We start from the raw sequence: 25,537 nt of genomic DNA, 5'->3' as shown, positions 1-25,537 counted from the left end.
CTCTTAAAATTGATTTAATACATTCACTAGTTTCGTTTAGATCCTAGTTTGAGAATGTAAAGGAACACTGGCTTTTCAAGGGGAAGATACACAAAAATCATGGCAGTTTTGTTTCCTGGGTCATTACTTTCATTTTTATCTTTCAACATTTCTTAAAAATAAGTTATATATATCATGGTTAACTTATGGATATGAGTAGAAATAGCAGCTTATCGTAGCAAGTAGACATTCACTAAACCATGGTTAGAAATGCAACATACACAATTTCAATGCCTTAAATCTGTATTTGTCACTTCAAACAGAGCACTGTTTGGTTGATTGATACACTTTTTTTTCTTTTTATCATCACCTTCTCTGGTGTACAGTATGATACAGGGGATTTCTTTAAGGTATATCTTTAAAATTAGCTTTAACTTTTTCAAATAGAAAAGAAAATTTGAGATATGTTTTGTAAAGCCTGGATTTATATTCCAAATATATAATCTTCACCAAAACAAATTTGAACTAATAAAAAATATAATAGGGTTGGAGCCAGAGCTGCATTCAGTGGAATTCTACTAGCACTGGAGGAAGTGGACAGTGCAGTTATTTTCTCCAGTTCTTCCTCCCTTCAGTCTCCATTGTCCCCTGTAAAGTTGTCACAGAGAGCTGAGGTGCCTCCACTTCCATTCACACAAGAGACAGGTCTGGATCCAACCCATATACCTTTCTATTGCTGCTATAATGATTAACTAACAACACATAAGAAGAGACTAAGACTGCGGGGAGGGTCTACACTTTATTACAACCACGTGGAAGTCAGCTGAAATGATTTCCCCGTGAGTTTCTGCAGCCATACCTTGCAGGGCATACCTTGCAGTTTGCCCACATCACATATCTCACCTTCACACTACTGCCAGTAACTCTTTGAAATTATTGCTGGTAGTATAGAGAGTCCATCTGATGTAGCTGATTTGCGCTGCGTGTTGTGCTAGTAGCAACATCTACATGACTGGGTTAACTTTCGACTGTCCCAAAATGTATTAACAATGAAAAGCCAAATGATGTTAGTGTGATACTGAAAGCAGAGTTACTGACTCTAAAGATAACTGAGGCAAAACAAGGAAACATTTTCTTAAAATAATAATTACTATTATTAAAAACAGAATATATTTTTGAAGCATCAGCAAACAAAAGTGTAACTTTTGAATAGATATGAATTAATACAGCAAATTGCTTGAGGCATTTAACCGTAAGTTTCTTTTTTTAATACACTGCACTTTCTTTGTATTGTTTTATTGACTACAGTGTCATTTTAAGTTCATGTTGTACGTTCAGATTCATATTCAACTAGGAGCACAAAAGAAAAGCCAGTTTCCTTGATTCATGGAAATTAGTAACTTCATTTGATTTTGTGTTTCCTTTGCTGCACTTTTTAATTTGTTTTTCATCAGTAGCTTGCCTTTATTTGCCTGGACTGAACATTCTTCTTTCTTTACCCCTGTTCATTGCAAACAGCCACGAGGCAAATGTAATGTCTCACAGCCTGGACCCTCTGTCAGCAGTCCACACAGCAGGTACCTTATTCTCCTGGTTTCTGCACTCTGATCTAGAACTTCAAGAGGATGATGGAAACTGTCCATGATATGTAACTGTGCACATTTAATCTGATGAAAAAAGACATCAAGCAGTTTAAGTGTAGGCTTTCTCCTACAAGTATCAAATTACACTATGACAAAATATTGCACTACAAGCACTCAATAGTATTCTGCTTTTGCTTCCAATGAACTTCAACCTACATTTAAATTATTTAGATGCCTTTGATTAAATGGATGTATGCATTGCATCCATCATTTTGCCACTAAGAAACTACTGGCAGATCTATGCTTAGGTCCATGGCAAAGACTTTTATCATCCTCTTTGTTTCTAGATGTTAAGTTATGGCAGGTATTAGACCAATACAGTATATCAGAATTCACAAAACCCGCAAATCTGAAAATGAAAAAAATCCTCTTAAGATTTGCCTCCTTTATTTTCAAGTTTGTAAAGTTTTGTTCAGTTTGCGGGTTTTCATATTTAATGACTCCAGGCACAATCCAAAACCTGAGATAATGCTGAAAATGAAGATTTGGCAGCAGCACATCTTTTTTTCTCCACTGTGAGACAACTTCCTTGCAGATGCAATATACTAACCTTAGTAAGGTGCTTGCAGACACAGGGCATTATGAGAGCAGCACACCCCCTCTTTGTGCCAGCACTTGAGAGTAGAGTTAACAGCTGTAGCTTCCAGCTTTCACCTTGTGTCCAGCAACCTGTCTTCTCTGCAGCTAACAGTGCTTCTGCATTCTGTCATTGTCAGTGTGATATATTTGTGTATCTATAGATATATACATGTGTGTGTGTCTGTGTGTGACCTCTTTACCAATCAACAATTCACTCTACCTTCTTGCCCCTTCCTTCTTTGTCTGGCCTGAAATAGAGCTCCAGAAAATGCACATTTATATTCTACATCCCTGTCCAATGTTGACATCTGTTGTTGTTTTTAATAACAGGAACATGACAATGCAGATAGAGATTGAGAGAGATACAGAAATGAACATACCCTGAAAATGTAGCTCACACCAACAACAGGACTACTGTCTGCCATCCCTTGCAGTGAAACCCACTAAAAGTTAGAAAGGCTTGGGTCCCATTGATATCAATGGAGCTAAAATGTGCACCTAAATGTCATGTTCCAATTCATTTCAGTGGGGATGGCATGCCTAGCATTTCCTGGATTGTACCTTATTTTATTTGGACCCCTTGAATCTAAAAGTATGGGAAGCATGCAACAGAAATACATTTTATACAATAAATCAGCCAGTCAAACAAGCATAGAATAAATCAATCACAAGATAAATCAAGGGCACTCAACACCGGGTGATCATTCCTTCGCAAACCACATTTTTCTCAGCAAAACGCCATTGTGAAATGAATAGGAGGGGAGAAGGAATGCTAATGCTAATCCACTATCCGCTTCTTGCCACATGTCATTTATAGTCCCTTAAAGTTTTACACCCATGCACAGCTTGTGCCTTTTGAATTGTGACAAGCATCAAGTGACTGAAAGAGGAAATGTATTCAGTGCTCCACAAAAAGTGCCCATCCACTTTGCAGTGTCAAAATCAATTGGTTGAAACTCAAAAATATATTAGAGGAAGGTATTCTGGAAAACTACTTGGTTGCTTTATGGAGCCTAGAACAATACAAAATAATCTAATACAAAATAACTCTAAATTCCATCTATATAAAAGAAAAAGAGAAAAAAAGGGGGGGGGGAGACTTCATCATTAAAGCAAAAATGTGTTGGTAGCTTTGATTAAAACAAAACAAAAATATGTCTCTGGGCTTTTTGGCTATTCCAATTTTACCCACCCTCATATCTCGGTCTTGCCCTCATAAACAAAAATGAATTCAAATCCCAGAGGTCATGTGACACATGTAGAACACATTTCAGAGTTTTCCAAAATTTTGCTTAAATGCATAAAATATCTGGAACTACCTCTTAGTTGCCTGTTGTTATTTTTTGTCAAGAAAGAAACTTAAGGAAAAACTATTTGTTTCCAATCCGTATGAGACAGGACCTTGTTTTTCACACAAAGGATGGAAAGACTGCTTACTGAACAAAGCATTGCTTTTTCTGACCAGTCTGTGAAATGAAGTTGCATTTGGGAAGATTGTACCGGTAGGGCTTGCTGTGTACAACAACTTTCCTCTTCCCTCTTCCTCCACACACACACATGCACACGCCTCCTTTTTAGAATGTTCTGGCATTGAAAGAGCCGGCCACTGGCTCAGCATGCGCTTCACCACCACTTTGCAGCTTTAGAGCCTGCCTATGTTCTAACTGTGGCATCTATGCATCTTTCTCCAGCACTGTTTATTAACACATCTCTTAGCAGAACAACACAGTAGACAATTTGTCATTCAGTCAAGCACGGAATACAAATGAGTTTTCTACTGAATAAGGAAGTTAATCAAGCATGGAAGCCAGACAGGTTGCAGTTGATGTGTAATGTGGTTTTGACTGATAAAGAAGTACAAGCTGTCACTGTGTTCTTTTAATAATCTGGCCTGCCTCTGATCTGAGTACCTTGTGTTTGATCTTGCACTGGATCAGCAATCCTTGGGAGACTAGACACATAAAAGGAGACCAAGGTATTTAACCCGTAGAATTTTGCTGTTGCAAATTTAAAAGGGCAGTAGTTTTAAATGCAAACTCGTCTGGAAGAAGCTGCATCAGATCAAAGGACAGGTACTGTCAAACTACGCATTACCTACGGTTCAGCCCTTCCTATGGACCCTGGCTTTCTCACATTGGTGTGTTTTGGGTGGTGCAAAACACCTATGTTGGCAGGGAACAGTGCATATACCGTGGTACCTCGGGTTAAGAACTTAATTCATTCTGGAGGTCCATTCTTAACCTGAAACTGTTCTTAACCTTGAGGTACCACTTTAGCTAATGTTGCCTCCTGCTGCCGCCGCGCGGTTTCTGTTCTCATCCTGAAGCAAAGTTCTTAACCCGAAGTACTATTTCTGGGTTAGCGGAGTCTGTAACCTGAAGCGTCTGTAACCCAAGGTACCATTGTATGTGGTGCAGCAATAAAATTGCTAGCACATTTGCATAGCTCAGCAGGGTCTGATATACTATTACTAGAACTTCAGGTTAAACAGCACTTAGATGCTGCTTTATGCCATAGATAGATAGATAGAGTTATCTACTCCAGAACATTGGGTTTTGTCAAGATAAAATCAAAATAAACAAATGAAATGTTGCATAAAGGAATGGATATTTCCCCCCATGCCATCAGTAATTAGCACAAAAATACCCCAATGATGTATATCAATATCCAAAACTATTCATGAGACTTGGTATTGCCAGCAGTGGCAGATGGAGCTGCACACATATTCAGAGATTTTTCCTGCCATAGCCAACAGTTGAGAGACCTTTTCAAGCAGAGCTGTATCACTGGATTGCAGCCATAGGCTTAAGTCAATATAGATATTTTATGAGATAAAAATGTTAGAGATTAGAGTAATTGTGTCCTTTTCTCTGAAGTGTTTACCCTATAGGATCCCTAAAAGGTCTTGGCGCCAGTGATTCAGTCTGTAGTCTCAGAACCCATTAATCAAGTGCTACATTCTTCTACCTCACTTTTCATTCCCAATAATAATCCAGACTTGAAGATTCGTCTTGGCTTTCACAGGAAGCAAGGCAGTGGGTATATGAGCAGAACAAATGTTTTGTGATCAGAAATCATTTTTATGCACAATTGTTAGTTGTAGCTTTGTCCTTGACTCCAAATGCCCTTGTTCAGCTATGTGCAACATGTGTCTCAGTCTACTTCAGATGAAGAAACTACAAATGAGACCTTAGTGATAGGCAAAATCAGCACAGCTATTACAAGTGATGATTGATTTAAAAAACCTTTATAAAGTGTCAGATCAAGTGTTACTCCTACTGAACTGCACAATAATATTGCATATCTAATGAGTGAATGCAACATTTTGCAAAAAAGAAAAAGAAAGAAATTTAATACACAGCTTTGGTAGATTACAAATATATGCAATTAACAAAGGTGTTCCAGGGTAGGTGCTGCATGAATATGAAGCTGCCTTATACAGAGTCTGACTTATCCCCAAAGGCTTGTTTTGATCTCAATAGACTCACCTCTGCCAGCCCTATGATTTCAGTAACCACAGCTCAATAATTATTAATGAACCCATTAGTGTATAAATTCTTATGGTTACATATAAAAATATGCCAAAAATTGGCCTTTCAAAATTGGTTTCCTAGAAACTGGAAATATATGACCATCATTTTGATGCCTCTCTTACAGCATTAAAAAAACCTAGGATGTGCATAATGGTGCTCTCTCTCCCTGATAATTCTGGAGCACTCTTAGTAATTACAGTATTTCAGACATATAATTCCTTGTCCTTTGTATATGGATGTAAATTGTACATTGTTATAATGGATGTGTATGCTTCTCTTATAGAAATATGCATGGGGTAGCGGGCCTCCCTGCCCCCCCTTTTGAACTAATGTGTGTAGTAAAGTAACTATTATCTTAAAGGCAGCTTTAGCAACAGTGTTTTTGTGGTGCATTAGAATCTGGCATGAGCTGATTTGTTTGTGGTGTTGGGATTTGAGCTATATGACGGGGTCCACTTCCAGATGAAGTGTATAATGAGCAATCATCCTGATTTGTTTTCTCAAAATTTATGTGGAAGGTATATGGCATCACCACTGGTGCACTTTCCATTGTAATTTCCCAACACTTTTCTTGCTGCAAGAAGTCCAGGCGCGTGTGTTTGTTGTTGCCGAAAGCAACATTTGTTGTGCAAGAGCACCAATTAGCCATTGGTATTTATCACAAAGTGCCCACTTCACAATGGGTTATGAAGTTGCCAACCATATGGCCCCGAGGTCACATACTGACATCTACCCATATGTGTGACAGTTCCATGGAAAAGTGCAACAACCCAGAAGTGTTCTCAAGTGTCTTGGAGCTTTACAGCTCTATTAATAAGTCTATGAAAAACATAAATGCCAGACAGTTTGTCAAGGGCTTTGTAAATCTCTGATCACATGAAATAAAGAAACAACATAAATAATTAATAGTGTCTAAATATCTAGGCTGTGTACAGAACAAAAAGGCAAACATGCCCTGCCCAGGTTTTATAATCTAATATACACAACAACAAAAAACTATAAAATGATTGAACAAAGCAAAGAAGAAATTAAAGCCACAGTGCCTTTCCCAAAAAGGCTAGCTTAAACAAGTTGGGGACAGTCATTAAAAAAAGGAGAGAGTTAACCAAGTGTAATCTGGCTATGAAGTCCATAAATAAGATCAAAGGCTTTCAGATGCTTTTAAGTATCTTGCCAGACCCTGCACCCACAAAATGTGTTCCAGACAGGTAGGGGCCCTTCAGAACAGCATGGAAGTTAACTTGGGGATTGTATTTCAACCACTATACCTAGAACAGGAACATGAAAGTGTGTCTATAAAGACATGGAAGAAAAGCAGAACCCCGAAAACCAATATGCTATCCAAAAGAGAGAAATAGACAGTGCTTTAAATAAAGCAATATCAAAAGCTGAATACAAATAATTAATAATAATTTAATAATAATTTATTATTTGTACCCCGCCCATCTGGCTGGGTTTCCCAGCAAATAATTAAGAGTAAGAACAAAAAGAAAGAAGATTAAGGAAAGCAAAGTAGTTTCTATTGCATGATAGATCAGGAAACAAAAGTTAAAATAACAAAAAGGGGGGAAATAGAGTCAGATAATTTCTAAAAATCTAAGAGCACACCATCAAGCAATTTAGAAACAAATGTAAAAAGAGAAACAAAATAATAAGTAGCTGAACTAGATGAATTGGAGAGGTCTATTAAAAAAAAAAAAATACTGGAAAAGGTGATACAAATATAAATTCAGATGAAAAAAGACCAGTAGCTGAAGAAAGACCAATGTTTTAATCATATGCCATGCTTATTTTTGGGTAGGCTTATGAAGTTTGTTGAATTAGGACTCAGAAAGGAACTTTGAACATTTATAAACCCTGCCTCAAGGGAGAAAGAAGCTTTATAAGCTCCAAAATGCAGTCCCAACCTAAATTAAGTTTTATCTAAAAAGTGTCAACAGGATTTTCAGCCTATGTAAAAATGGCTTGCATTTTTAATAACCTTTTTATTTTGCCCTTTCCCCAAGTGTCTTGGGTTGGCAAACATGGGTTCTACTGTTTTGTCCTCTCAAATTTATGCAATTTTAACCCTTAGAGATACATTAGGCTAAGAGATCAGGTCAGACCCAAAATTCCTGCATTGCAGGGGTTGGACTAGATGACACTCTGGGTCCCTTCCAACTATACAATTCTATGAGTCTCATCACTACAGCAGAATCTGAACCCAGTTCTCTCCACTCTGCATCCTGAACAAATGCAGGGGCCACATCAACAGGATATACCAGCCTTATCACAACCACAGAGAGGTAGGAGGAAAAATTGTTTTGGAATGGACTTAACTTTCCCCCCCCCCCAAGAAATATTTCATATTGCCTTCTTTTATAGACAAGGCTTAAGGGCAGCAGAATGCCAAGTGGTTCAAGAACTTAAGCATTTTGGAAGATGGTGTTATTGTTCGATGCTGGGGGGAAGGATAGAATGCAGATGGTAATTCCACATACAGTGCAGTTTTTTGGCTAGTGGGAGAATCAGGATTGTGCTTCCTGATCTCAATTCCTCACTGCACCTTTATACTGTTGGAGGTGATGTCTGTACATGGGGTCTGTTCTATTATTGCACAATCAGAGCTATGATAGGTTATATGTGCATGCCTGTCCCAAATGCCACCTCCAGTATGTAGACACTGGGCCAGCAGGCACAATCCTGGACACATACAGTGCACATAAGGCTGCGGAGTAAGTAAAAGTCATGTGAGAAAATAGTCACAGTTAAAGGCTGTGCAGCCTAAGATGGCAGTTGGGCAGCACTACCTGTTCCCTTTGTCTGTACCTGAGCCCATTAACTCCTCAAGCTGGCATTGTCAGATGCTCGAAGGCTGGGTCTAATTGAACTTTAATATAGAATGCTCTGATGCTGTTAAATGTGCCATATCGTTTTGATGCATTCATAATAGAAGGCTGCATACTTAATAACAGACTAAGCAGCTTTCCATCCTAGTTTCAGTGATGTGCCTGTAAATAATCTGCCACCTTTTGTTTTTGATCTTGGACCTCTTGTCAGCTCTCTCATCTCAAACAGTTAATCATTTATTAGCTTTGAACATTCAGGTCTCCATTAGTCAACTAAAAGTAGCCAACAGAACTTCCTGGTTTACTTGAGGATTTTGAAGGGTGGGAAGATATGTGCCCATAATTTGTCCAGTGGCAACAAAAGACTTTCTCCCCACCCCTACCCTCATCATCCTTGCAATGTTAGCAACTGGAGATGCAGTTGCTTTGATTAATCACAAGGCAGAAGGGTGGATATTATTTCCTGGCTGAAATAAAAAGAATCCTTGTTAGGACAAGCAACAGTCTTTCTGTTAATTTGTACTGCATTCTTTTTTCCAGGGTAGTAAATTATACTCAAAGAGGAATGGTACATCTGAAGTTCCACATTTGCTTTTAATTGCTGATTCAGTGCAAAATGAGCTACACTGTACTGTGCAATCTAAAATCCTTCTAATTGGATATTGGCATACTTACTGTGATCCTGACATGGGGGGGGGGAATACTTGGGCTACACTCCTTAAGTAATATTGTTGATCAGTAGCATGGATCGTGACTGATATACCTGATGGGTGACTGATGTAGTGGTGTTACATTTGGGAGAGAGGGTAGCATATTACTTTAAATAGTTATGTATGGGATTTCTAATACCCAAGTAGTCTTTTCGAGTAACTAGAAAACGTCCACTTTAATGTAAAATGCATTTGGAATCTCTAAATCATGAAAGTCTTGTGGATATTTCAGGCAGCATCTTGGCCTGGGTGTCATTTCACAGTAATGCATTGGTTTATTTCTGTATTGGATTGTCTCTTTAGGTGCACAAGAGATGGCTTAGATTCCTCCCATTCTGAGGTTCAGCCAGTTCGGAGGCGGCGGCAGCAGCAATGCTTCTTCCTCAGGGTCCTCCGAGCCGCTCTCCCACTTCAACTCCTCTTGCTGTTCTTAATTGGTCTCGCCTGCCTGGTGCCAATGACGGAGGAAGACTATAGCTGCGCCCTCTCCAATAACTTTGCACGCTCCTTTCACCCCATGCTAAGGTATACTAATGGCCCGCCACCTTTATGAAGCAGCTGGAAAGACGACAGAGAAGCTTGTATCAAATGCAGGTACATCCACTGCAGAGTAGTTCTCCTGTGACCTCCTTGGACACAAAAACAAGTCAACTTGGCACTAAGTTAAATATGTATCAGTACCAAAATGAGTCATGCACTATATGAGTAGCATTGTTTAAAACTCACATCTCTGGCACTGAAAAAGCTATGAAATAAGTGATAGAATATTTTTCCTTTTTTGCCAATATTCTGGACTTCTCAGTCACTTTTATAATTTGGGCCAGTGCCCTGTACTATGCATAGACAAGGACTTCAGTCTGAAAGAAGATATTTCCCATGTGCAGCTCATAAAGATCTATTACTCAAACTTTCATTATCTGCATTATTGGTATTTTACAAGTATACACACACTCATAGAATCATTAAAAACCAAACTCTGCTAAAGAGATTCTAGAGACTATTGTAACATAAATTTTAAGGAGATTGCAAGGCCATGTATTATTTCCCCATTTTTTGTGGGGTTTTGGGTGGAGCATGATGTTCTAACCTTCGCTTTGGATGCACAAGCTGTAAATCAGAACAGCACTTTTTATAGTTAAAAAAAGTAATGGATGTAATAAATAAATCATGGAAGGCTTTATGAACAAAAATCATGAATGTTAAGTATTAAAAAAGAAACATATTTATGTATGTACAGTTTGCTAAAACTAGTTTTGTTGTATTGATTTCTTGTTATAGAAAACCATGAAATTTTTGTCTATGTGCTTTTTAAAAATTATTTTGGAGCAATATATAAGCAAAATGTCAAGGCCAAATTTCTCAGTCTCTTTCTCTCACTCTCACTATATTATGCACGCATGCGCACCCCCCCTCCAAATACATTATTAAGGCCATGGGAATCTATTTAGAAATATACAGGGCAAGCACAGTTATGAATAGTTTTCCAGATATTCTGGTCTATAGGAAAAGTGTTGAATTAAAAGAATGGTCTAATTCATAAGTGCTATCTACATGAGGAAACACTTTCACAACTGTGTGATGCTCAATATATATCTATATAATTTAAGCATCTAAAATGGACTATTAAATTGCAGAGCCAATTTGTGGCCTAAATTTCCTGGCAAGAACTACTTGCCTCACCTCCCAGTGGGTGGGGGCAGGGGATTGGGCGCCCGTTTCCGTGCGGCTGAAGGGGGGGGGGGTAATTTCCTTCCCCAATGGTTGTGTCTGCTTCTAATGGCCCGTCTGTGATTCCAGCCAAACACAGGTTGTCGGGGGCAGGGAAGCATTGTTGAGGCTTCAGGGTAGACTCAACTTTCTTGGAGAGAAAGTTCCACATTCAGGGTGCTGTCATTGAATGTCTCAGAATATCATAATTGACAGGATATAGAGCAGGGTCTCCCCTGCTGACCTCAGAGCATATCAGTAAGTACCAAAGGATGTGCTCCTTTAAATAGGTCATTTAAGGCTTTGTACATCAGTATCAATGTCTTGAATTGGACATAGTAGCTCATTGGCAGACTGTCGTCAAGGTTAGCCCCATATAGACTGCATTGCAGCAATTCAGGCTATTAGAGTAAAGATTACAGTCATACTGAATGACCTAGCCAGAGCTAGGCATAGGCACTCCTTTTCACTGAGGCCCCCTAAGCCTCTTGTGGCAACTTTGCGTCTAGAAGAACCCCCAAGCTACGTACCTGTTCCTACATGGCTGCTTTGATGCCTTACCCAGACCTGAAGTCAGACATAGATAGATCTAGATAAAACACTCCATCCAATAACATTTGCAGTTCCTTAGCCATCACTTTTTCAACTTGCCCAAGAAAGGGACATTAGCAACACAGCAATGGTTGATAATACCTCAGTTTACAGGGGTGGCCTCTTCAGGAGGAGGTTGCACCACCACTGCTTTCAAGATTGATCTATGCTGAAGATGGGCTTGACAGTCATTCCCTAGGACAGGCTGTGAATTGTTGTGCTCAACAAAGCTAGAAATCTCCAACATATTTCTTTGCTCCTCACCAAAGAATTATCAATGCTGTGTGGGAAGCCATGAAGGAATAAAACTGATCTATCCCTCAGAGTGTGATTAGAGCTGAACTTTTTACAGCCAGACAATATTAAGACTTCATACTAGAAGGAAGTCTGCAGTGCACTTGGTAAAGTTTAAGGCAAAGTCTATTTCAGCTTCTGTTCAGTTTTCTCTATAGCTTCTTTCACACTCATGGCAATAGAATTACATTTATCTTCTGCTGTTCCTGGCCTATGGCTCTCCAGTCGGCCACAAGCCACAATTTGCATACACTTGTACACGTCTATTGGCATTAATCAGCCAAAACTGGAATTCAGATTATATGAGGAGAACTTAATCTTTCATGGAAAGTTGTTGTGGGAAGCAAAGGGAAATAGGTAGATGAATATGCAGTTGTATATTTATTCGGATATTGCTCTCTAGTAGAGCCAAGGCATAGGCTTACACACTAATTTATAGCTCTGCAGAGCATCATCATCCTCTCCTTTCAACAAAAGGGAAATCGTATGCACAGCTGGTTAAACTGTTGACAAAAACACCTCTGTTTTCATGACACATAGTTCATGTAAGGCATTTTTGTTCTTTGTAGACTTTTGAGGAGTGTTAAAAGATGGGCACCAGTTCCTCCCCACACATACATTAAAAGAGTGCATGAAGTGCATGAAGCAGAGTCATAGGGCTGTGTGGCTTAGCCACCCCTTTACCCATAATGTCAAGAAGCAGTGTGCACTTACCAATGTATTTGTGTAGCACTCCTCCACTCAAGGGGGGGGGGATTTGACCCAATCAGTGTCTCTCCTCCTATGGAAGAGCCCTAAAGAAACATAGAGGTAGGGGGGAAGTATAAGATCAGGAAAGTACATAAACAACACAGTAACAAAGCAACATGTAGCCTTGTGGGGGCCCAAATATGACTAGGGGTGGGGTGTGCGTCCACCAGGCGGAGGGTGAAATATCTGTTTTCACATCTCTGCCTAATGATACTCTAGTAGTGTAGCCGTCCTGATCTATATAAGAGCAGACAGTCTTTCAGGTATCCTGGTCCCAAGTTGTTCTGGGCTTTATATGTTAACTACAAGGCCTTTTACATGAAAACTAATTGGCAGCATGGGACATGCCTAGGATCAAGGCAGCAGGAGATGGCAAAGATCTGTGGATCTGGCAGCAAGGGGATTATAACAAGTAATTTAATGAAGATTTTGCAATCTCCAACCATAAATCTTGAGGGTGGGCCAGCAACACTTCCTTGCATGTGTGCTAGCTCCCTTGCATAGCAGAGTGGTGATCACAGTTGCATTTTCATCATCTAGTCTTTGCATATATTGTAAGGGTAACTTTTTCTGCAGGCAGTCTGCTGTAAGGGTATAGACTCCTCACATTATAGGTGCTGGATTATCCTAGCAATACATGAGAGGTGTGTGGCCTGGCAAACACAGATGTGATAAAAGGGTTGGAGCCAGGGAGCATGAGCCCAGTCTCCCCCCTTCCTGCAATTATAACCTTGTGGGAGAAAATGCCAGAATAGGCTTGTTAATATATCTAAATCTATCAAGATACAAAGGTGTTTGGGGGAAGAGGCTAAAAGAAAAACAGCACCATATAAATTCATATTTCTCTCCTAAAATGTTTTACTGGTAGTGTGAACAACTGTTCTACTGAAATGTGCGGCCTGTGATTTTACACACACATTGAGCATACAGGTTATTTCCAAAACTATAGGTAAACCAGGGAAATGGTAACGGCACAGCTGTGATAGCAATAACGCAATGGGGCGGGGGGGAGGCAGCTGTGGTTAGAGTCACAAACAGAAAAATGCTGAAAGGATAGGCTGGTTTCTGTTTAGTTTATCCCAAAATATCCCTGCAAGTTTTAAACTTCCTTAAGTCCCTCACCACCAAATTCTGCCCTCTCACCAAGCAAAAACATGTGCTGCTCCCTTGGCTTCCTGCTTGCATGTGATCACTTCCTCTCTCAGTGTTGTTTTGAGGTGGTGGAGTGGAGCTGCAGCTGGAAGGCAAACTCAATTGCTTCCCTTCATTGCCACCTGCCATGGTTTTCCTCCTCTGTGTAGCTTGCAATATTCACTGTGGAGTTCAGGAGCCCAGCAAAGCATAGAAGATGCTAGAAGGTGAGCACACAAATAAACAGCCTGCAAGGAAACAAAGGTGGAAGAAACTGGGCAGTGATTTTTGAAGAAGTGCTTCTCCCTGAGGTACGTAATTTCTGCTTTTCAGTTGTTTAGAGCACTGTGGTCAGGGTGAAGCGTCATTTTCCTGCTTGGAATGAGCAGATACTTACAGTATTTGAAAATGTGGTTGATTAACATAATTTGATATTATACTAAGGATTCTTAGGCCTCACTCATAATGGTGAATAATACTTCCAATTAATTCAACAAGCTGAAATTTAGCTCACAAGTTCCACAAGTTACCCTGGTGACCAGAACAATTATGAAAAAGGGAGCCTTGTATGTTTCTGCTTGTATGTTGCCAAACGTGTTTCTTCAAAAGGTGAGGGAATTTCCTCACAGCCCAGGAAGCTGAAATTTGAAGCACCTGTAGGCCAAGACACCTGGGATTACTTTAAAAAAAGAAGCCTGAACAAAAAAATGTGTCTATATACCTGCCTCAAAAAAATGGCACATGAAGTGAAACTTCAACAGGAGTCAGCTAATAGTTAGAAAACTGTACATACAGCCCCCCCCTCAATTACTTGAAGTCTGAGGGGGAAGTCATTCTTAACAAAATAGTTAACATTTACACGGAAGAATAGCCACAGGTGGGCTGTATAATGTTGGGTTGTGGTAGTTCCATTGCCCTGTCACACACCTGTGTGTCAGCAGCTAGAAATGTGCTATCTATGCTTGCAGAGTGCAGGCTGAATTTACAATGTGCATGAGGATATGGAACAAGTCCCAGCTGAGGTCAGTCAAGCAGGCAATTGACAAAAGCACCATTTTGCCATTGTCTCCTGCTTGACATTTGGGGATAAACTTGGGAAATACATTGGAGCTCTGAGTCCTAAACTTCAGTTTTGGGGGCAGGGCCAGTAACAGAGGAAAGGAGAAAAAGAAATTGGGGAGTGAAGTAGGTGTATATGTGTATTGGAGCAGGTGGTGGAGGTGGGGTTATCCCTTGTTAATTTTTTGCAAGGCTGGTGGATATAAGCTGAATAGTTGCAGAGTCTACAGGAGCACAGGGAAGATAATTAGAATATGCTAATTCATCCCAGCCCTTCAATTGTACTCAGTAAATTTATCTTTATAGTATCCACTTAATTTCCAGCATTGTTGTTATTGTGTGTTTCACTTAATTTATATTTTACTAAATTTCCTGAGAGTTGCATCCAAAATGTCAACATTTTAGTAGCATTTAATGCTGCAGTAGATAATGCTTGCTGTGTGTTGAATTTAAATAAGGAGAAAGGAAAGAAACCGATGAGAGAGCTTAGTGGTTGAGTATATGCTTTGCATGGAAAATGGTTCAGATTTACTGTTGGCTATTTCCGTTTAAAAAGGGTCAGCACAGCAAGACTAGGAAAAAACCCAGAGATCTTGAAAAGCTCATGCTAGTCAGTGTTAGCTACTTCTAGGCAGAACCAGCTCAGTGTTAAAGCACCTGCTTTCTATGCAGGACATATGTTCAATCCTTGGCACTTCCAGATAAGACAAAAAATGAAGGTTCAAAGCTTTATTCTTTGAAATCAATATTACACAGTTGGGACTTTTCCTTCTGAAAAGTCCTAGAAACAGGTGGCTGGAGAGTGTAGTGAATGTATAACTTTCCTTAGCACACTAACCCTATTTCATGGGGTACAAAGGATGGGGTACACACACACACACACACACACACACACACACACACACACACACCTACTCCCCTGCCAAAGACTTGGACTGTGACAAGTAAAAATGGGGGGGGGGGGGAGAGAGAGAGAGAGAGAGAGATGAATGCTGCAGACACATGTCCTTGGATTTCTGTTGTTTAAGTCTTCCCTGAATTGTAATCCATTTTTGTGAATTGTAATCCTTTTCCCAATTGGTCGTCTTAGTCTTCTTAGTTGCTCTAGACCAGGCATGGCCAAACTCTGCCCTCCATATGTTTTGGGACTACAACTCCCACCATCCCTAGCTAACAGGACCAGTGGTCATGGATGATGGGAATTGTAGTCCCAAAACATCTGGAGGGCCGAGTTTGGCCATGCCTTCTCTAGACCTTCTCTGCAATTGGTTTCTCTGCCTTGGCTTCTACCTCCAAATTGCCTTTTCCCAATTGGCACTGGGGCAGAACTGCCTTTATATACACATGGAATAGTGAAGCATAGTCCTATCCTACAAAATCTAGAATGCAATTGGTTGTGAATACAGCATAGTCAAAAACCAAGTTTGTCTCACCATTGTCCTCTTCACATGCATGGGAATAGCCTCAGTTTTGTGTAGGTCCAAAGTTTGTAGCATAGTAAAGAGCAAAAGCGCATATTGGAGGCACTGCTCATCTGCTAGGCCAAACCTATTTCTTATCTACTCCTGTAAGCAAAAGCCATTCACACACAAACAAACGCCTCTGGAATGTTGTTTCCAAGCAACTACTAAAGCTTATCTGTTGTTCTTGAGAAGTTGCTAAAACTTCAAGGCTGCTTCATGCAAAAGTTAAACTTCTAACTGGATCGCAGCTTCAATAATAATAACACAGCTTCAATAATAATGAAAGAATAGAATATAGTAAAGAGATTTGATACATGTTTTATAAAGCATAATATGTGAATATCATAAGCTTAAATTTCTCTTAAGCTTAAATTTCTCTAATAAACATTAATATACTAGGTTTCCAAATATACAAGCTGGACCTAATGCTTTGGTCTTATTGTGGTTGACAGTTTACTGAAATAATATCTGAAGATACAGGATGCATTTTAATTGTAACACTAGAGAGGGGCCTTATCTTCTGGGGTGGTTCTCACTATGCTGCAGAAAATTCACTGAGCAGAGATCTACTACCACTGTCAGTGTACCCACTAGTAGTATAATTCAGCATGAATGCCTGAAAGTAAATAGCTCACCCATCTGTAATAAGACACATACCGACATAATTTTTAATTCCTACAATAAAAGAGTAATAATCACCAAGGTGAAAATTTATGTCATCTTCAATATTTGAAATATATACATAGGAAAATACCCTGGAAATTACTTATATGGAATATATACTTTTTTAAAAAAAAAAAAATGTAGACATAGTCTGAAATATTTTGAAAGAAGGACAAGTAGGAACTACTCAAATCCATCAAAAGCAACTCAGTTCAGACCATGGTTGTTGTCTTATCAGATTATTTCATTATTAAAAGTTGGAGCAATTAATTTAATTTACCTGGATGTTGGTAAACTGTTGACTCTGTCTTGAAAGAACTTGTTTTTGAGCTATTAAAACAGGAGAATTATGATGCTCATAAATGTCATGTCTGTCTTCTGCTTGGTATCAGTCATATGTACAATCTCAAGTGGCACTCAGAGCCTGTTCCTCTATGAAACTGAATACCATATGCTCATGCCAGAATCTTGTTGACTCTCCGAATTAACCAAACAAATCACACCGTCATATACTAAGGAAGTCACAGGCAGTTATTGCTCAGTCTCTGGTGGCAGAATGCCACTTCATTCTCTGAGAAGTTGGATGCTGATCTCATGGGTTGTGTATCTGGTTGGTATACCTGAATTTCATTTGATATTGACTCTGTGTCTTATAAAAATGATTTACTGAGCTTATGAAACTGAAAGGCAGTGAGAATATATGATGGGCACCATTCAGTGTTGTATATCAGTACTACACAAGTGCCACAACATGCCATACATGCTCACCACTGCTGTTGCAATGGCCCAAGTGTTATCCAGGATTGGGGACCAGAAGCTTCCTTAAGCCCTGATCAAGAAAGAACCTGAATGTGCAGCACAATTCTGTATATGTTTACTTAGAAGTAAATCCCACTGGCTTTGATGGGGCTTTCTGCCAGCTAAGTGTGTATTAGGATTGCAGCTCTGGTCTGAGTACTGTGTGTGATCAGGGCAGATACTTAACTTACCTGGGCTGTGTCCACTCTAGGGCATTAATGTGTATGTCGGTCATTGTTTCCAGGTGCGTAATTGTGTGCACCTTCAGGTGCAAATGAGCACTTTCAGTTTAATGCTTCTGAAATCGTTTTCAGTGTTTCCTGGCCACACTGGTGGGTGGTGCTTGGCAGGTTGTATTTGTGCTGTGTGTTCTTGCCTTTCCCCTCGATTAGTATTTCCCTGCCCCTCCCTAAGCTCCAGAAACCTGAGATCCCCAGGGGGCATGCATGCGGGTATTTGCATGGGCATGCACACTTTTTTAAAAAATTATTTTTTAAGTACAAGTTTCTCAACAGCAACATTTGAACAAAAGAGCAGTCAACATCAATGATAAATGTGTGTGTTACTCCAAGCCAGGAAACATGAAGCCCATTATGGGTAATGTAGGTAGTTCCTTTATGCTAAAATATATCACAAAACAACAAGTAAAAAGAGAATTGGCACTGTTTGAACACACAATTCCAATGCCTAAATTTTTGGTAATTAGAGTATGGGGGAACTGTCTTGTTGGAGTAAGTATGAAGAGAGCCCATAGTCTTAAATCAGTTCTTCTTCCCTGGTTCCACAGTAATCTTTGTGCCAGAGACAGCTACTATGTGGTGGCAGCTATCCTGAGTTAAGTGCTAGTCTGAAAATTATTGTTCAGGAGTGTTAAAAATAACCTCAAAGAGTGTCTGCACATTGTGAAATGTGTGAACTAACCAGGGTTGTCCCTGGGATCATGATAGGCCAGAGATAGCAGCCAAAGGGCTCAATCTCCCATCTTATAGCTCCACAACGTCTGGTATTTTCGTCATTATCTTTAAACACTGGCAACAGATACTAATGCTATAAAACAAAATTAATTATACCTCTAAATGAGTATGCATTACACATGCCTGATTTTGTTTCAGGGTGAGCTGAGTTAAAGCAAGGAAACTTAAATTATTAAGATAGATTTATTGTAATTTAGAAGCAAGTCTGATTGGACAAGGGGAGATTTATTTGTCAGTAGGAATGTACAGGAGCAAGATGTAAACATACAGAATTTTCCACCAGCAAATGCTGGTAATACACACTGATCAATGGAGACAAAAATATTAACAAGAATAGTCATAGTTTTAGTTAATATTACTGTTGCATGCCACCTCAGTCTCTGGTGCAAGATTCCAGGGGCTCCAGTCTAAACAACTTAGTAGTCTGCTGTAAGCAGTGCTTTTTTCCTAAAAAAATGTTTAGGGATACTCTCATTGTCCTACTCATATTGAAATACTGCCCCACAGTGAGGCTAAACTTAAATTCACAAAATGTTTAGGTGTATGCATCCCCCTTCGTCTCTCCAGAAAAAAATCACTGGCTGTTAGTAGGTTCTGAGTCTGAAAAAATTAAAGACTGCAATAATAATATTTTTAAGTACTTAAAAAAATGTCCTCTTCTTGTTGTGTATTGAGTCAAAGGATTTTATATCTGTATTATTATTGTCTGTAATTGCATTAGGGTAAAGTAACTGCCTTTTGGTTCCAGAGGGTACAGCTACTATTGGTTCATTTAAGCTGCTGTATTTGGATCCTCTGTCTTATTGGTTGCCTCCAAAAGGCAGGACTGTGATTGCCTGATATTGTTCCCTCCAAAATGTATCCTTTCTAGCTAGTTCCCTGTCCCTATAAATGTAGCTCTCCCCTCCTCAAGTCTCAGTCTTGTTGCTTTCATAAAGAAGTGTTACTAGAGAACTGTCTCCAGCATGTTATGTCAAGAGAGCTGAAATCACAAACCCCACGTCACAACAACTGGCGACGAAGGTGGGATCCGGAATGCTGAGGAGCGGTTAAACGCAGCCCTGCCTCAGAGTCCGGATTGTAGCTAAGAACAAGACTCACTGGCCAGCTGAGAAGACGACCCTGCCCACAGGATAATGGAGAGTCCAAGGGTATTGGAGCCCTTCCAGCCATCAGGGCCCCACACGTGGGAAGACTACGTCGAACGCTTTGAGTTCTTCGCAGTGGCTCAAGGGATCACCGATGCCAGCAAAAGAAGGGCCACATTCCTGAGCTACTGTGGGCCTGAGATCTTCACGCTGGCCAAGGCATTGCTTGCCCCAGCGAAGCTAAGTGAGACATCTCTCAAAGATATTCTTGCCTGCCTAACAAGCCATTTAGCGCCTACTGAGACCAAGATGGCCCGGCGGATGGAGTTTCATAAGAGGCAGCAGCGTGCTGGGGAGTCTGTATCTGCATTTCTAGCTGAACTGCGGAAGCTCGCTCAGCACTGCAACTTCCAAGATCTGGAAGAGACTCTCCTGGATCGGTTTATCGGTGGTCTGAGCAGCAAGAAAGCCAGAAGACGCATCGTGGCTAAAGAAGAGGTTACCCTTGCTTCAGCCTTGAAGGAGGCCACCGCCACGGAGAATTATGAAAGAGAGGAGCTTGATGCCAGTCGCAGGGCCCCTAAGCCACAGATAGAAGTTGCGCATGCCATGGACGAGCTAGAGGCTACTCCGAGCCAGAGCCCAGTCCGTGGGGTCGAGTCAGTGCGTCAGGCCTGCACAGTGCACAAAGATCACCGAGGCAGGTGCCCTGGTTGTGGCGGAAACCATGAGCGGAAGAGTTGTCGTTTCCGGGATGCTATGTGCCGGACGTGCGGAAAGACAGGTCACATCGCCAGGGTCTGTAGATCGGCGGCGTTGGAAGCGACAGGAGCACCTAGACTGGAGCATCGCAAATCGCCCACAGCAAACCATGTTCTAAAGGACTGCCACTACGTAACGGAGATCAACGGGAGGGTCGTGCAGTTTCCAGCGCAAGGCAAGGCACACGTCAAGGTGAAGATTGAGGGTCAGCTGTGCGACATGGAGGTGGACTCCGGATCTGGATTCACTATCGTGTCGGACCAGACCACGAGGACATTCTTCCCCAGGGGTAAGTTGCCCCCTCTGGAGCCCTTCCCGGCAACTTTGCAGTCATACTCAGCGGGCCGCATCCATGTCATGGGAATGTGTGCCGTGAGAGTACAGTTCCGGGACAAACAAGCGGTACTCAAACTGGTGATTGCGAAGGGCAGTCGCCCCAGTCTCCTGGGCACTAACTGGTTCCCCGCCCTGGGACTGAGTATATCAGGGCTTAATTCAATCCAAACCTGCCCTGAGATGAGCGAGGCATTATGCAAAGAATTTGCTGGTCTCTTTAATGGAAAACTGGGCTGTTATAAAGGGCCCCCAGTTGACTTCAAATTGGACCCTGGGGTGGCCCCAATCCGACTCAAACCAAGGCGAGTGCCATTTGCACTGCAACCCAAGATCGAAGCAGAGCTGGATAAATTGGTCAAGCAGGGAGTTCTCTCACCTGTGGACTCCGCTAAGTGGGAGACTCCAATCGTCACGCCCCTTAAAGCAAATGGGGAAGTCAGGATCTGTGCTGATTACAAATGTACTATCAATAAGGCACTCAGGGAAAACTCATACCCCATTCCAGTCGTATCACATCTGTTGGCTAAACTGGCTGGGGGCAAGGTGTTCGCCAAAATTGACCTGGCACAAGCTTACCAACAGCTGCCAGTAACCCCACAATCAGCACAGACTATTGTCACACATAAAGGGGCGTTCAGAGTTAACAGATTACAATTTGGAGTTTGTGTGGCCCCAGGGATTTTTCAAGGGCTCATGGAACGCCTGTTAAGCAGTCTGCCGGGGGTCTTGCCATTTTTTGACGACGTTTTGATTGCTGGAAAAGACCCACAGGAACTGGTTGCGCGTGTCCGTGCAGTGTTGCTCAAGTTCAAGGAGGCGGGGTTGCAACTAAAAAAGGAAAAATGCAGTTTTGGGGTGCCAACTGTGGAATTCTTGGGGTTTAAAATTGATGCATCAGGCATCCCCCCCACAGATGCTAAGGTTAAGGCCATCATCGAGGCACCACGACCACAGAACAAGACGGAGTTGCAGTCATTCCTGGGACTTATTAACTTTTATCATTCGTTCTTACCCCAGAAAGCTTCGGTAGCTGAACCATTACATAGACTGTTGCAGAAAAAGAATGTGTGGCGATGGGGGCAGGAGCAGCAGAAGGCTTTTGACTCCTTGCGAGGAATGCTGAGTAGCAAGAGCGTCCTGGCTCATTATGATGAATCGAAGCCGCTGGTCCCGGCATGTGATGCCTCTCAATACGGCCTGGGGGCGGTGCTGAGTCATAGGGAACCGGATGGGTCGGAAAAGCCCATCTCTTTCTATTCCTGTACGTTGTCGCCCACGGAGCGCAACTATGCTCAAATTGACAAAGAGGCGCTTGCAATTGTGGCAGGAATCAAAAAGTTCCATGATTATGTGTACGGTCGTCATTTCTCCATTGAAACGGACCACAAACCACTGTTGGGGTTGTTCAACCCGAACAAACAAACGCCACAAATTCTCTCCCCCAGAATGTTGCGTTGGTCTATATTCCTGAATGGGTTCCAGTACACCTTGACCCATGTGCCGGGGAAACAGTTGTGCCACGCTGATGCGCTGAGTCGATTGCCCCTTCCTGGCGGGAGCAATGAGGATCCTGCTCCAGCGGAGCACATAATGATGCTGGAAACGCTTCCGGGGGCTCCTGTAACGGCTACTGATATTGCTGAGAAAACGAGGAAAGATGCTGTTCTCTCCCGTGTGCTCACTTGGGTGGGGAGGGGGTGGCTAGGTGGTCCGCATGAAGACAAATTCAGGCCTTATGCAACAAGGCAGCACGAGTTATCCATGCATAAGGGTTGTCTCCTGTGGGGAAATAGGGTGATCATCCCAGCACCACTGAGAAACAGGGTTCTTGAGACGCTTCACATGGGACACCCGGGAATGGTCAGGATGAAGTCGCTAGCCTGATGTTATGTGTGGTGGCCTGGAATGGACCAGAACATAGAACAGTGGGTACGAACATGCAAGGCATGCCAAGAGGTGCGGCCAGAAGTGGCCAGAGCACCAGTTCACTGGTGGGAGCAGTCCAGATCTCCCTGGAGCCGGCTGCACTTAGATTTTGCTGGGCCATTCCAGGGGAAGGTCTTTTTGGTTATCGTCGATGCATATTCCAAATGGTTAGAAGTGGCGATGGTCCCTAGCATGGCATCAGCTGCCGTAATCAAGGTGTTGAGGCAGCTGTTTGCAACCCACGGGTTACCTGAGACCATTGTATCAGATAATGGGGCAGCTTTTGTATCCCAAGAATTCAGGGCATTCTTGGCTGATAACTTCATAAGAGGGGTCACATCCGCGCCCTTTCACCCATCCTCCAATGGGCAGGCGGAGCACATGGTAAGAACAGCCAAAGAATCCATTGCGCGCTTAATGGAGGGTAACTGGTCAGCTCGCATCGCGCAAATGTTATTTTTGCAGCATGCGATGCCATGTACTGCGACAGGCAAGTCGCCAGCTGAGCTCCTCTTGGGTAGAAGATTGGTAACAGTGCTGGATTATGTCCACCAGGATAAAATGCCAAACCGTAATTCAATAGCAAATCCCCAGGCTGAGACTGACACAACAAGGTATTTCGCCCCTGAAGATCTGGTCTGGGTGAGGAACTATTCATGAGGTTTGCGGTGGGTGGCTGGTGTGGTCACCCGGACTAGTGGACCTGTGTCCTATTATGTGACCTTGGAAAATGGGCAAGTTTGGAAGAGACATATTGATCAGCTGAGGCGCCGGGCGCTCAGCAGGGAGGAGTCTGATAATTCATCCCTGGCTAACGATGCAGAGCTGCAAGACCAGAGTGAAAATGGCCCAAAGGTGCAATCACCAGGGGCTTCAGCAAATGAACCAGGGTCTGCTAGTCCTCAGGATGACGAGGTACAAGTAGGGGACCCTGAGATGTCTGGGACTCCATCTGTTCCTGACAAAACCCCTATAGCAGCCCCCCTACCACAGGTGGCACCCAATCCAGAACCGGCAACACCTGTTGTCAGGAGATCAAGTAGAAGTTGTAGGACCCCACAGTACCTGAGAGATTACGTCTGCTGTGCTCACTGGGGGGGAGGGGTGTTGTGTATTGAGTCAAAGGATTTTATATCTGTATTATTATTGTCTGTAATTGCATTAGGGTAAAGTAACTGCCTTTTGGTTCCAGAGGGTACAGCTACTATTGGTTCATTTAAGCTGCTGTATTTGGATCCTCTGTCTTATTGGTTGCCTCCAAAAGGCAGGACTGTGATTGCCTGATATTGTTCCCTCCAAAATGTATCCTTTCTAGCTAGTTCCCTGTCCCTATAAATGTAGCTCTCCCCTCCTCAAGTCTCAGTCTTGTTGCTTTAATAAAGAAGTGTTACTAGAGAACTGTCTCCAGCATGTTATGTCAAGAGAGCTGAAATCACAAACCCCACGTCACAGCACTTCTCATACTTACATTATATTAATTTTACCACAGAGCCTAGGACTTGCCGATCAGAAGGTTGGCGGTTCGAATCCCTGCAACGGGGTGAGCTCCCGTTGTTTGGTCCCTGCTCCTGCCAACCTAGCAGTTCGAAAGCAGGTCAAAGTGCAAGTAGATAAATAGGTACCGCTCTGGCGGGAAGGTAAACGCCGTTTCCGTGCGCTGCTCTGGTTCGCCAGAAGCGGCTTAGTCATGCTGGCTACATGACCCAGAAGCTGTACGCTGGCTTCCTCGGCCAATAAAGCGACATGAGCGCCGCAACCCCAGAGTTGGCCACAACTGGACCTAATGGTCGGGGTCCCTTAACCTTAATCTTAAAAATGAAAATAGCCCAGTGAATACAATCTGCTTGAATTGCTAAGAAGCATTTCTGTATAAACTTGTTTCAGAGAGATCCAATAAATAAATAAATAACCACATGGTTAGAGGAAAAGCTCCGTCATGACTTAAAAATAGCAGATAAAATCTGAATTATATGAAATGACTGTTCTTCAGAGTAGAAAGAAATGTTAAAGAGAATGATTAAGAGTGTTCTGTGTTGTTTTAATATGTTATTTTATTTGAAGCAAAGAGATGTAAACACCACTATGTTTCGCTTATGAACACCAATGAAGAATGTGATAGATACCAGATGGGATGAGTGATGAGTCACAGCTCTACTTTGGGGTCAGAGAAGTGCAGCACAAAAGATGGGTGGGATTTAACGTGGTAGGAAACTGCGTTGTTAAACTAATGCTGGTGTGTCCTAGAACTCATCTGAATGGTGCTTACTTGTAGAACTGGATGCATGCATGAAGCCAGCTGGTGTTGTATGCAAGAAGGCCGCAGCCTGTTAGCTCCCTGAAGTGCAGGGGAGCGAGAGATAGGTAGGAGGCATCTACTGTATAGGACAAGCAGTGTCCCTTTACTGCTATCCCACTCTGTGGGTTAATGTGCTAGCCTTTTTCCAGACATCGATCTGGCTGCTTGCTATGGGGCCAAACTGGTAGTGTTTGCAGTTGCCATGTAGACAGGCTCACATACAACAACAGCTTGTGAGGCATAAAATGCTGATCAATTCACATTTGGGTAGCACTCACAACAATGATTTTTTTTTTTCTGTTAGAAGTGTCCTAGAATATAGGAAACCAAACCCATTTCTTAACAATGTGCTTGTTTTGAAAAGAAAAGAGCACGTACTGCTGACCATGAGACTCATCTTAAAGGCACTGGAGATTTACAGGTAGAT

The 25,537-nt window shown here is 41.9% G+C and overlaps 1 protein-coding gene and 3 long non-coding RNA genes across 24 annotated transcripts in view; 3 read left to right on the top strand and 1 right to left on the bottom strand.

The window, feature by feature from the left end:
- The window catches only part of SYNE1 (spectrin repeat containing nuclear envelope protein 1), a 278,820-nt gene extending 268,193 nt beyond the window's left edge, over positions 1 to 10,627 (top strand). For 14 of the 16 annotated variants that reach the window (XM_081854278.1, XM_081854273.1, XM_081854275.1 and 11 more), the window contains 2 exons: positions 1,498 to 1,556; positions 9,576 to 10,627. In XM_081854278.1, the coding sequence (XP_081710404.1) occupies positions 1,498 to 1,556; positions 9,576 to 9,825 (309 nt within the window). In that variant the 3' untranslated portion in view covers positions 9,826 to 10,627. The remainder of the gene's footprint in view (positions 1 to 1,497; positions 1,557 to 9,575) is intronic. The other 2 variants (XM_081854265.1, XM_081854266.1) reach the window with 1 other exon arrangement.
- Positions 1,516 to 13,881, bottom strand: LOC309337693. Its single transcript, XR_014154500.1, has 3 exons — positions 13,758 to 13,881; positions 12,579 to 12,658; positions 1,516 to 1,646 (listed from the first exon to the last, which is right to left on the bottom strand). It is a non-coding gene; the product is annotated as an uncharacterized lncRNA (long non-coding RNA).
- On the top strand, positions 7,209 to 9,256 carry LOC309337708. Its single transcript, XR_014154516.1, has 2 exons — positions 7,209 to 8,166; positions 8,476 to 9,256. It is a non-coding gene; the product is annotated as an uncharacterized lncRNA (long non-coding RNA).
- Positions 13,882 to 13,928: 47 nt separating the features above from the next.
- The window catches only part of LOC309337688, a 123,712-nt gene continuing 112,103 nt past the window's right edge, over positions 13,929 to 25,537 (top strand). For 3 of the 6 annotated variants that reach the window (XR_014154489.1, XR_014154490.1, XR_014154491.1), the window contains exon 1: positions 13,939 to 14,056. This is a non-coding gene — a long non-coding RNA (uncharacterized lncRNA). Of the gene's footprint in view, positions 14,057 to 25,537 lie in introns of all 6 variants that reach the window. The other 3 variants (XR_014154488.1, XR_014154492.1, XR_014154493.1) reach the window with 3 other exon arrangements.

This window comes from Podarcis erhardii, assembly GCF_964252035.2.
Source record: "Podarcis erhardii genome assembly, chromosome: 3".
Taxonomy (NCBI): Eukaryota; Metazoa; Chordata; class Lepidosauria; order Squamata; family Lacertidae; genus Podarcis; species Podarcis erhardii.
The sequence above is the reverse complement of the archived record's forward strand: the minus strand, read 5'-3'. Positions and strand labels throughout refer to the sequence as shown.